The 12,360-nt window shown below is 44.4% G+C and overlaps 2 protein-coding genes across 7 annotated transcripts in view; one reads left to right on the forward strand and one right to left on the reverse strand.

Annotated features, from left to right (window-relative positions):
* Positions 1–215, reverse strand: part of B4GALT4 (beta-1,4-galactosyltransferase 4) — a 28,658-nt gene extending 28,443 nt beyond the window's left edge. Inside the window, exon 1 of one of the 2 annotated variants that reach the window (XM_048057966.2) lies at positions 96–215. The gene's annotated coding sequence lies outside the window, so the exon portion shown is untranslated. The other variant, XM_048057964.2, reaches the window with a different exon arrangement.
* TMEM39A (transmembrane protein 39A) overlaps positions 86–12,360 on the forward strand; it is a 26,116-nt gene continuing 13,841 nt past the window's right edge. The window contains exons 1-2 of one of the 5 annotated variants that reach the window (XM_048057956.2): positions 86–212; positions 790–910. In XM_048057956.2, the coding sequence (XP_047913913.1) occupies positions 851–910 (60 nt within the window). In that variant the 5' untranslated portion in view covers positions 86–212; positions 790–850. Of the gene's footprint in view, positions 213–789; positions 911–6,192; positions 6,212–7,006; positions 7,322–8,312; positions 8,436–12,360 lie in introns of those variants that run through there. The other 4 variants (XM_048057957.2, XM_013183502.3, XM_013183485.3 and 1 more) reach the window with 4 other exon arrangements.

A 12,360-nucleotide genomic window follows, 5' to 3' on the forward strand; every position in this document is an offset into this window, starting at 1 on the left:
CGTGAGGTCGAAGCCGGCCCCGCCAGGCCGGGCTCCGCTCCGCGGGGCCGGCCGCAGCCCGGCGGGCGCCCCCCGCGCAGGCGCGCTGCCCTTACCCCCTCATGGCGGCCCGCGGCGGGTGGGAGTAGCGGGCCGCCGGGCCTTATCCGCTTGTTTGCGTTACACCTCAGAGCAATCTCGGGAGGCGCAGCTTAATCAGCGCGGGTCAGATGGTGCGCTGGGTGTTTATGGCTGGGAGCCAGGAATTGTGACGGGTTTTGAGGGCTGTTTTTTTTTTTTTTTTTGTACTGAGGGGCGCTGTGAAGCTGAAGGGGGGGGGGGGGGGTTGGGGGCTGCGGGTATTGCTGCGCTGTTGGTGGTTCTCAGACGTTGGGAGATGCTCCTCCTCTGGCAATGTGGCACGTTTAGGGTTTACTTAAAGTGAAATTAAACGTGACGTGGCAGGAGTCATTAAAATCTCTGTAAATAGATCTTAAGATACATGCTTCCAACTCCAGTTTGCTCAATGTAGAGATATTAAGTGGAATCCCAAAAGCGCTTTCTGTCTCAAACTGTAACAGAACGAACAAAATGCCTTAAAATATGCATGCCCACATGGGAATTTTTGCATGGCTTAAATGTTTCTCAATTCAATATTTGTAAGTTTTGTTAATATTTTGGGAAAAACAACCCTCAAAGGTATTTTTGCCAGGAGTACATTGGAGGCTAGGTATGTTGAACAAAACTAGGTCACCACTTGGATTAAGCAAAATTCATATTGCTGTAATGTAATATTTGCTGTTTTTCTAGGAGTTGGAACGTTCTACACAGACTTTATAAGTTAGCACCTGAGGTGACACCTGAGAAGAATATGCTGTCAAGCACTAAAAAAGCCCTTCAAGGAAAAAAGCAAAATGCATCTTCTCTTGTGGTAAGAAATCACTTCTGTTAAAAGAACCAGAGAGGAGAAAATCTTCTGTTCAATAGTGCGAGAAATTAAACAAAGCAAAATGTTGCAAATGTCTTTGCAAGAAAAATATGCCTGCTTTGAAACTGGCAGAAATTAGATCTAAAGGAGAATAAAGGATAGTCTTAAAATTCTTTCAGTCTGTAAATAGTGAAGAATGTTGGTAATCCAAAATGAAAAGATAAGTAAGTAATTGTCCAGGGTCACGGACTTAAGGTGATGTGAGGAGGAATTCAGTAAAAAATGTATGAGGAGACCCTGCTTTAATTATTTGAGTCACACCCATTGATATTTTAGTCTGGTTTTATAATATTATGTAGTTGTCAAATCCAAATACTACTTTCTCATTACAATAAAAAAAATGGTGTCAAAGATGATGAGTTATGGTTAGTGCCATGGGAATCAGAGCTGGATACAAAAGAGATCTAAAGTCATTTCTCAGCTGAGAGTGTGACAGAAAGCACTGGTTGTTTGACCTGGCCAAAAGTGTATTTACATTATACACCTTGTCAGTACACATGCATACTGCACATTTAATCAGCACGTATCCGAAGTCCCGACACACAGCAAATCATGTTATTACCCATCCTAGTTGTCAATATAGTTATGGGAACAGTGAGACCTGAAACGACTATGGTGGTGGTCTCACAAGGTAGAGAAGGGGAGAGAAGGCCAGTTATGTGGGAAGATGCTAGAAGTGAACGGGGAAATGCAGAGGATCTACAAGTGTTGAGTAGACATGGAGATAACAGGGATACTGTGTTACAGGGTTATGAGGGATGTGCAGGAAAGTTGGACTATTGCAGTGAGGGCGTTGTGGGAGATGTGGGAAACAAATACACTGAGAACGGCAATTAATTCAGTTTATGGCATATGGACCATTGTGTTAAATTGATACAAGCCCTTCTATGGGTACACTTTATAAAAGTTCTTCTGCATGTTTTCCCCCACAAGCACTATCTGGCAAATTTACTATTTGCCAAACTTTATTTAGTCAGGTTTCTTTCTTCTGACTAAATGTTATGCTTGTTCCGAAAAATAAAATCCTCTCATGAATCTCATGGCAACTGAGTCAGAGTCCCCTTCAGTGATCTAAATTTTATCTTCTTTTAAGCAAAACTTGACATTTTGCCCTATCTCAAAAAGTCATTTTGTCCCAGGTGAGATCTTCAGCTAGTAATTTGAATTCCACTTATAAAGTATGACAAGAACTGAATTTAAGCTACCCAAAATACTAGGCAAGCATCACTGGGCGCCACACCACATGCAAAGGTAGTATAGGCTATGAATTTGCAAATGTTCCAGTGACTCAGGGTTTTCAAAGTGTAAAATAATATTTTTGAAATATTTGGAAAAGATCAGAGATCATTAGTTGTGGAAATAATTCCATCCCATAAATAATTATCTGTAAATTTAGTAGTATTTTTTGTCAGTGGAATGCTACATCTACAGTTTGGAGAAGAACATATAGTATATGGCATGTTGTATAACTTTATTACGTTGAGGTGATGAATGAGCTTTTTCTTCTGTTCTGGGAAAAGGTAATGATATCAGACAGAAAACCTGATACTTCATCAGTTTCCTTAGCACAGCATAAACAGTTTCCCTCAGAAAACAAATCCATAACAGACGGTTCTTAATGCTACTAAAGAAATTACTGGTGAGGCAATCCTGGATGTAGTTTATCTTAATGCAGCATAATAGTATTGGAATTTCTGAGCAAACAGAATCAGAATATAGGTCATTTCAGTCTGTTCCCATTCGCATTGCTATTTGCTGAGCAAGAGGAGATTTTAAAGCCATGCAGGTTAGTTTCCCATTCACATAGCACCAATGATCTAGAGTAAAATTGTTCTATAGTACAACTTGCAGAAGATGTACAGAAGCACTGTTTTTTTTGCATGCAGATACAATGTCAACACCAGACTATTTCTCACAGAAAGTGTGAAAACAGCTGTTCTTTTTGTCTCTATTCTTGAACCTCACAGTTTAAAAACAAGCCTTTTTCCTGATAAGTCCTTTGGAGGAAAGCTATTTGCCTTGTACCTTGTGGCCTTGAAAGGGGAACAGCGGCAGTAAACTCTCTTTCATATGCAGCTTTTGCATGCAAAGGAAGGTTGGAAGGGAGATGTGACTTCCCAGGCAGTGTTTAGCTCACAAAATCCAATTCGTGCTTTTGTGGGTATCAGAAGTTTAATCTCAAGCGTTTTGACATCAGTGACTTGCAAACTCCATGACACTAGTGCTTTCTGTAACATTGTTCATGTTGTATTAAATTCAGAGTTCTGTGCTCCACTTTTCAGTCGCTTAATCACTACAACCTGTTTTAAAACTTGGAGTCCAATCCTAGTGCACACTAACTCTCTTCCAAACGTTTAGCAGCACAAAATAACATCAATGAAAATTTGTCCTGGCAGTGACTTTACTGTCACACAGTTGTACAAGTAGACAAAACAGAGCTAACTTTAAAGTGGGTCAGGTGCTGATAACAGTGTGTTGACAGGAGCAAGGAGTTTAGAATGGGCTTTGTAAGTCATCCCAGTAACAGGTGGACATTCAAATAACTAGTTCATGATAAATTTCATGTTGCTACATCTGCACTGTTAGTGGTATCCAACCTTGTCTGGATATGCCTACACAAGACAGCAGTTACATCGCTGAGGCTAGCCTTTGACGCACTGAATTAAATAATGGCTGTATCCCATTGTAAATTTATAAATGTGATCTCCCATTTGGGGTCACACCCATTTATGTCCCACAGATTGTGAGGCAGTAGCCCTGGAATTAAAGGGTAGGGGACATGTATGGTAAAATAAAAAAGGAAGGAGTTAGATCAGTGAAAATGGAAAGGGATTTGAAACAGGAGGGAGAGTGACTGATAGAAAGGATGTAGGTCTTCTAAGAGACGGCAAGAAAACAGAGACAAAGCATGGCAGAAGTGAGAAGGCGATGAAAAGGGCAGTAACCTGAAACATCAGAAGGCAAATGAGTGTTAGGAAAAAACAGAAACAGAGGTAAAAACAGGCTAAATCTTGTTGGATACTGACGGAGAGTGTACAAAGTCTGAATTTTATACCACTACTGTTTGCTGTTGTACTGGCCACTGGGGAAAGTGGTGGAATGGTCATTCTGTGTATTTTACAGAAATCCCTCTGGCATTTATAGAAGTCCCTCTAGCAAGAGGGGCTTCTTTTCTAATCAGAGAGGAATGGTCTTTTGGAGCATGGGCCTCTACTTTCATGGGCTCTTCACAGCTGTAATCTGGTGTTTTGCATGATAAAATCCCATACAAAGATCAGCTAAAACTGGTGAAGGAGATTTCACAAAATTTAACAGGGATAATCTCATCTCTCACACTCTGCCTGGCTGCAGCTGTTCCTTATTCCTCAGTGCTAGTTGCCTTAGCTAAGTCTGGGTAACAGTTTCCTTTCAAACGGGGAGAGCAAGGACCCAAATGTTGACAGTTCTCTCCGATGGATTCAGTGATGGACTAGCCACAAAGACCTTGACAGATAAATGCAAGGGTTATCTGAAAAGGAGTTACCAAAGATCGATGGGAATAAATCCTCATTCTGCAATTTTCCTGGGCTCCTACTTTTCATGAAAGAAAGATGAGGCACTCCAGTCTCCACACTGTTTAATTGAATTCTATATCCATGACCATTAATAAACAGTAAGCTGGGGAGGGAGTGTATGTTAACCTTAATATATCCATTATATCTTTGAGTCAAATGGATAGTGGCTTTAAGATTCTTCTGAGTGTATCCAGACTTAAACTGATGTTCAGATTTGTAGCTGAGAAGAAATTCCCCCCTGTCAAATTAGCACAGACCCCTGTTTCTTGCATTACCATGCCATACTGTGTGGCTCCTTCAGCTAAGATCTCTCTGGACATATTTTACATAAATAGCAGCTTTCTGTTGCATCAGAGGCCTCAGGTCTTAGAGGACTGAGGCTAAGAACAGCTTATTTTGGGGGAGTTTGCACATTTTAGGTTCGATTTCTTTTTCAGCTATCGAGAACAGAACTCTCTTTGGCAGATTTTCTAGTACAAGATGTGTATTTCAGAGGTACAGACACACAGACTATGGCCACAGTCTACTGGTAGAACTGGGATATTCTGTGGTCATTTCTGTGGCTTCCTATGGCTAAGCACCCTCGAGGTGTGAGGGAGGCGAGGCAGGCATATGCAGCCTGTGGAGAATGCAGCACCTGTGGTCTAGTTCACGTACATGGAAATTATATGGAGATGTTGCTGAGGCTGATGGGAGGAAAATGAATGCTGATATGTTGGCAGGGAATAAGGAGGGAGAAATTTGTATCAGAAACAAGTCCAGGCACACTTACAAGCAAATGAGACTTAACCAGAGTCCCTTCCAGACCGCCATTGTAAAAATAGAACAGAAGGGAGGAAAAGGAGGTAGGGTGGGACGGCGAACTGTTGTTCAGGCCATCCATGTGCCATTTATGGTAGACAAACCTAGCCTGAATTACCAGGTTCTCAGGGTAAATCTTTTAGGTAGTGAATCCCCACGCAGATTTGTCAATGGCTCTTGTGTAGGGTAGACAACCAGACAAGAATTCTGGGCCAAATCCTGCTGTAGTGCAACTCTGCCTTTCAAAAGTGTGCCACAAATTACTGAGCAGGAAAGAATGATGTTTATTTTGATAGTTAAAAGATAAAAAAAATATATATACCAAATGATTTTTTTTTTTAAATACAAGCATCATTGGGTAGAGAGTGGGATAACATCTGTAAGCTGGCATAGAAGTCCCGTTCTGAATGCTGCTGAAGAAAGTGGTTGGTTTTGTCAACGAACCACCAACCTTTGAGTGTTTGCTGCCACTTGGTGGCTACTGCAAATACTGCCCGATGTTTCACCGCTTTGCTCTTCACTGGGTCTGTTGGTGCCCTGAGTTCTGCGGTATTCGGGCAGTCCAGGTCTTCCCCAGTTGGGCACCTGCAGCACACCTCCTCCCAGGGTGGCACTGGCAGCAGTCAGACTGTCGATGTTCAGTCATGGGATAAATAGATCTTGCTGTCTGTAATGAAGCAGTGAACTAACTTTTTCTTCCTTCCTTCCTTTCCTTCCTTTCCTTCCTTTCCTTCCTTTCCTTCCTTTCCTTCCGTTCCTTCCGTTCCTTCCGTTCCTTCCGTTCCTTCCGTTCCTTCCGTTCCTTCCGTTCCTTCTTCTGGCATCTCATGATGCAAAACATCGAGCTTTCTGGTTTTATTGTTACCTGTGATCCTGTAGCAACAAAAAGGTACTTGGCATGGCAAAAAGCAACTAGAGTCCCTCCCCTGAAGACTCTTCTGTGAGTCTGGTGAGGGTGCAGATGATGCACAGGTTTGGAAAAACCAGGGATGAGGTTGAAGTGGCAGCAGTGGTGAGCACTTGTTTTGAGTTGCACAGTTCACTCTGTTCAGTTGTATTTGACTTGTGTGATAATTGAACTGTTAAGGTGAATTGTGCCTGGCTGGGATGGAGTTAGCTTTCTTCATGAAGTCCATGTAGTGCCATTTTTGGGGTTTGTCACTGAAGCTGTTGGGAACGCCAATATTTTGGCCGTCGCCGAGCAGTGCTTACACAGCATCAAGACTTTCTCCTGCTCTGCCCTGCTGCAATTGCGAGCAAGCAGTTGTGAGGGGACACAGCCAGGACAAGGGGCATTCCCTACCCATTAATACCACGCTCAGCAATGAAAACTGAGGTACAGAAAGAAGGAACGGGTGGGTTGGGGGCTCCCAGTGCATCACTTGAGAGAGAGTGCTCTGGCTGAGGGGGCTGCTTTGCTTCTTGTGTTGCTCTGCTTCCAGTTTTACCTTTTCCTTACCCACCTCACCCCAACCCCCGACTTCTCCCTCAGTTGTGCTCCCCTTCCCAGCCCCCTGAGGGCACCGAGGGGCTGCCATGAGGGCTGCGGGCAGCGTCGGGCCGGGCTGCGGCCACCCCTAAGATGGCGGCGCGGCGCTGCCGCCCCGCCTCCGCGGCGCCATGCCCTCCATGGGCCGGCCGCCGCCGCCGGCCGCCGCGGTGCCTGCTGCCTGCCGCCGCCTGTCGCCGTGTGATGAGAGCATCAGCCCTCACTCCCTGCCACGTCTCCCGGGCAGCTGCGGCGCTGTGCGGAGCCGAGCCGGGCCGCCCGCCTCCCCTCCCTTCCCTCCTTCCCTTCCTTTCCCCGCGAGGTGGGGCCGCACGGCGGCAGGAGGGGCGAGCCCGCGGGGTGCCCCCCGCCGCCGCCTCCTCCTCCTCCTCGTCGTCGTCCTCCTCCTCCTCTTCTTCGTCCCCCCTCGGCGGCCCGGGGCGCCGTGGGTGAGGGGGCAGCGCCGCCGGGCCGCCGCTGCCGGCCGATGTCCGAGCCGTGCTTGGATGTGTGAGTACCCCGCGGCTTCCCCGGCAGGTGAAGCCCCTCCAGGGTGTGGGTGTGTGGGGGGTGTGTGTGGGGTTTTATGTTTGTTCTGCCTTTATCTAATGAAAACTTGCCCGGGGTTTGCATTTTGTATGTTTCCCGAGGCCTAAGCGGTGTGCCTGGGCTCCAAACCGAGGTCTGGGGGTGTTGTGGGGAGGTGGGAGGGTGGGTGGAGGGTTAGGCGTACAGGGGTCTCCGGTGGGTTTGCTTTGGGCTTTTAAAGCATTGTCCTGAAGTGATCAGACCTGTGAGGGGTGTGTGACACAGCAGCGTCCCGTGGGAGGCGAAGCACCGAGGCGATCCCCTGTGAGGTCTAAGGAAGTGTAACCGGCCGCAGGAGACCCATCGTGCCCAGGGTGACCATCTGTGCCTATTTCTGTTGCTGGTCCTTCTTGCACTATAAAGGAAAAGGTGCACCAGTCATCCTCCGCTATGTGGGGTGGGAGCTAGGCCTTATTACATGAGTTAGCTCTTTCACCATTCGTTTTAATACGTGAATGTTTAGCTGAAACGCAGGTAGCTGTGTTTGCAGTGTATGATCACTCTTGTGCATGCTTTTTGGAAGTGATTAAGAGGTACCCAGCATCACTGGCATCTGTCATGGCTGTAAGTGAAATATTAAGATGTCTGTACTCCACAGTGGTGAGTTGTAAAGCTTTTAGAGGCAAGGCATCTTCTCTGTAACCAGCTCGAGTCTGTTAACTAGCTGTGATCAGAAAGGATTTTCTGTGAGAGGAACACAGAGGTACTGGGATGGGACTGGAATGGCTCGGCTCTGGTTTTGCCAGATGTTGAGGGCAGAGCTGGACACCAGCCCTCTAACCCATAGTCTGCCCCTTTGCTTACCTCTTGGCACTTTGGTTCTGGCATGACTTTGTTTCTGATGCTTGTTTCTCCTTCCAGCTGCCTCTCTGGAGCGCAAACTCCTTCAGCTGGGGCACTTGGCATCACACTTGAGGATGTTCTGCTGGTAAAACCTGGGCCCAGTGACGCCAAAGTGGTGACCAGGCAGTACCAACCTCTCTGTGAGCTGTGCTGAAACTCCTTGTTACACCTTCTCAGACAGGGACTTCTTCAGGTGTGGATGCAGCCACTCTTTGTTTCTGTTCTCAACCATCTTTGACTCTGGTTTCGCAGTGCGAACCAGCACGTAGGGTAGGAATGCTATCCAGGTCTGAATTTTTTGGAGGGACAGAGGTGCGCAGGTAATGTAACTTGGCCAGTTAGCTGCGTCCACTGTAATGTGTACTCCACGTTTTAAGACCACAGAGTGTCTGTGTACCTCCTGTACGGACTCATTCCTGGCTGTCTCTTGGCAGACCTACTCGCAGTCATTTGAGACCTGATTATCAGAAGGTCTGGGAATGTAGGTGTTAGAGCTCCTGAAGATGGATATGGGGCAAGGCAACAAGATAGTACTGATTCTGAGACCATACGACTCCTCAATCTCAGTACTTTCTGTGTGCCTCAGTATAATTAAATCCTGGGAAAGGAGTTTTTGTTTGTATGTTTTCTTTATTTTCTTTTCTCCTGACAGCTACATTACAAGTATGTGGTTCAGTTTTAGTTTTCAGTTTTTGTCAATACAAAGAGGAATGTGTTTTTAGCACTTGTGAAAATCAATTCATCTCTGTTTAGAGGGTTATTTGAATTTGTTTACTATTAGAAAACTTAGTTTTAGAAATTTTACTGACTTCCAACCATTCTTTTGTTTGTTCATTATGAAATTTAGGTCCTGGTGTGTTTACGGACAGAGAAACACAGAGGAGGATTGAATCTGGTTTGCAGAACCTACTGAAATGCTTGGGATCTTTAGACTTCTTATTGCTCGATCTGTCATACTTAGCTCTACAACACAATATTCTGCTATTTAATACGTTTTCTTTTTTGAGGCCCAATTTTTGTTCTCCTGGCACTGTCATTCAGTTGGAGACCTGATACAGTTCAGCAACAACACTGTGGTGCTATTTTATGCATAAGAAACTGTAAGTAAGATATGAAATTATGACAGTGAGCCTTCCTTTTCTTTCAGTGATCCCTTTTCTTTGCTATCGCAGTATTCCACTGCACTGGAGTATTCCTGGCTGCAGAGTTTGGCTTTTCATGGTAAGGGGTGGTGTCATTAAGTTAGCACTCTCCTCTTCGTTGTTACCTAACCACACTGGGTCTCTTGTGGTGATGGAAACTTTATTCCATTTTTTCTAGCCATGTCGCAATTAGATAAGCAGTAGAATTTCTAGCAGGTGCTGTTTTAAAATTAGAGGTAAACCTCTAGTTGCTGTGTGACTTGGCCAAATCATTCATGAGCTGTCAAAAACTTGCCTGAAAGTTTTCCTGCCATTCTTCTTGGGGTGTGTTCATATGAGGGTCACTTCCAACAATTTTTTTTTGACTTTTTGGACTGAACATGTTGCAAGCGGAAAACGAGACTTCTGGTGGGAAGTGAATATTATGCAACCTGGTCAGAAAAGCTGTACTGGCTAACATGGTGCAGCAGCATCTGTGTGTGCTGACTGGCTTGAAATGTTTGGTTAAAGGCAAAATTATCAATAGACTTCTGTAGCCCAGAAATGCTTAGAAGGGAGCACGCATGCAAATTCAGACTGCTATATTGGTCTTGGTGTAATTAATTATATCAGGGATTAATGTATCCTATTTTATTTTCCTGATTTGCTAGATTAGTTGCTCTGCAAATGGTCATATGATGTTCTGAGTGCTGCCTACCACAGTAATGGAAATTGAATTGAATATCTGAATATCCTTACTGTTCTGTGGGGAAATTGCATGACCAGGCCATCTGAAATGGATAAAATATTCCCTGTACTTGTTATTTCAGATGGAAACAGAGGGGATTTGGTGTATGTTCCCATGTGTCGTATGTTTTATTTGCAGAATTTCGATTTGTGCAAATTATGGTTTATGTAGAATTCCACTTCTCCGTAGTGTCAGGGACGTATTAAGTCGTTATTGCGCTGATACTTTCCAGTAAGAATTCCAGTCTGATGGCTTGGGGTAAGGCTCAAGAAATGCCCAGTTGATTTGAATGCAGAGAGGAGCCAGGCCCTCCGTGGTATCTGCTAGCTGAATTTTGATGGGGTATAGGGAGGCATGCCTATGTGTACATAGTACCAGTAAAAGTTATATTAGATGCTGTTAGGAAAAAAACGTGAAATGCATTTGCAAAGTGTTTCTTTCTTGTGTTCTACTCCATATCTTCAAACTCATTGCTACAGATGGCAGATGCCTGCCTTATTTTTAGCTGTGTGAGGACAAAATAGAAAAATCCTAGTGACTCCCCATGGTTCGTCATCGTGGCTGATCTCCATTAAATTAAACATAGGGGTTGGCAGAGAAGCAAAACCAGCAGGAAAGCTGCTTCTGTTTGTTTAAAAAAAAGCTTGTCTAAAGTTCTAAAATAATACTATAAAAATATATTCACTACTACATACAGAGACCCCCTGGGAGGAGGAATACTTGCCCAAGTGTTTATCCCTTTTGGGATAAGGAAATGAGGCCTGAATCAGTAAAAACAACTTCCCTGCAAGTCAGTTGAAGAGGAGAGATTAAAAAGCAGAGTTCCTGGCTTGAAATCCTGTGCTTGTGCCATTAGACCATGTGTATGCATTGAGGATTTGGAAGAAAATGTAGATTTTTTGATGGCTTGTTTGGCTGAACATTAAAAAGTGGGTTCTTAAGGCAAAAGTTGGTTCGTCCAGCCACCCTCCTCCCCCAGAGTTGTCTGTTTTGCTGTGTGCTTGTCCAGATAAGCTAGAAAAGAAAATCTCCATGCCCAAAGCCAAAATTGCCCTCCTTTTTCCAGTTGCTGTGTGTGGCACTGCATAACAGAGGGCAGCGTCTTGGTAATGCTGCGCCGGTGGGCGGTGCTTGGTGAAGGACTTCGGTGCAAGATGTGCCTAAGTGTGTGTGTTGATGGATTGTATTAACAGACAGCCTTCGTAATGTTGCCTGTGGTGTCTCCAAAACCTCATCCTTGCCGTTCGGTAATTCCCAGGCTTTGAATAGCAACATCCCTTCTACTGCAGTGTTAGTTGGTCTCAAAGCTGGCCATGTATTACTCTGCCTCCCCATCAGTGACGCACTAGAAGTGCCAAAATACCTGGTAAGTCCGTTGACCTCCCAGTAGTTGGTTTGTTATGGAGAAAAAATACCGGGAATTGGTTTCTAAAGTGAATTTTTGTTTCTATCTGTGATAGGCATGTGGAACTGGAGCTTAAACTTGTGGTGTTACATGCCCAAACCCTGTTTTGGATCTGAAGCTTAAACTCTCTGGAGCTTTCAGATGACAATGCAAGTTGCCTTTGAGAACCATATGTCTAGCTTAGTAATTCCTGCCAGCTCTGTATGAGATGGGAATTGCTGTCCTTTTCCCCATACAATTGAGAAGCATGGGAACTGTAAGACCGAAATAGACCATGATCCAACTAGTCAGGACTGCATTTCCAGCTGGTGCTGGAAAATATCGACTTTGAAATTCTGCCTTGCTTTCATATAAGAAGCAAATGCTTTCTTTATTCCAAAATCCAGTATTGGGCTGTGATTATTGCTGTATACATCTGTGGAGGCCAAAGAAAATATCTTGCTAACTGTGCGATACAGTTGTCTTGCTGAGAAGTGTATTATTTGCCACTTGTAGCTGATCAGCCCTGAGGACCATGGTATTTTTTTTTTATTTTGTTGTTGTTGTTTGTTTTGAATATTATTTCACTTGTCTTCATTCATAAAATGATTGTAGTCTTTCATTAAAGTCTTAGTAAGCTGTTTGCTTTGACATCCTGTAGCACTTAATTGCACAGGATAATTACATGGTTATGAGGTATTATTTTATTACTGCATGAATCGCAGCTTTGTTCTTGCACTCTTGTAGCCAGCGGTTCATTGAGAGCGCTTAGTGTGTGCATCTTCTTTCATCCAATTTGCAAGGACTTGAGTTCATCTGTATTCTGAATAGGACTCGTCTCCTGCATGCCTCTGGAAATCTCTTC

This window comes from Anser cygnoides, chromosome 1 (assembly GCF_040182565.1).
Source record: "Anser cygnoides isolate HZ-2024a breed goose chromosome 1, Taihu_goose_T2T_genome, whole genome shotgun sequence".
Lineage (NCBI taxonomy): Eukaryota > Metazoa > Chordata > Aves > Anseriformes > Anatidae > Anser > Anser cygnoides.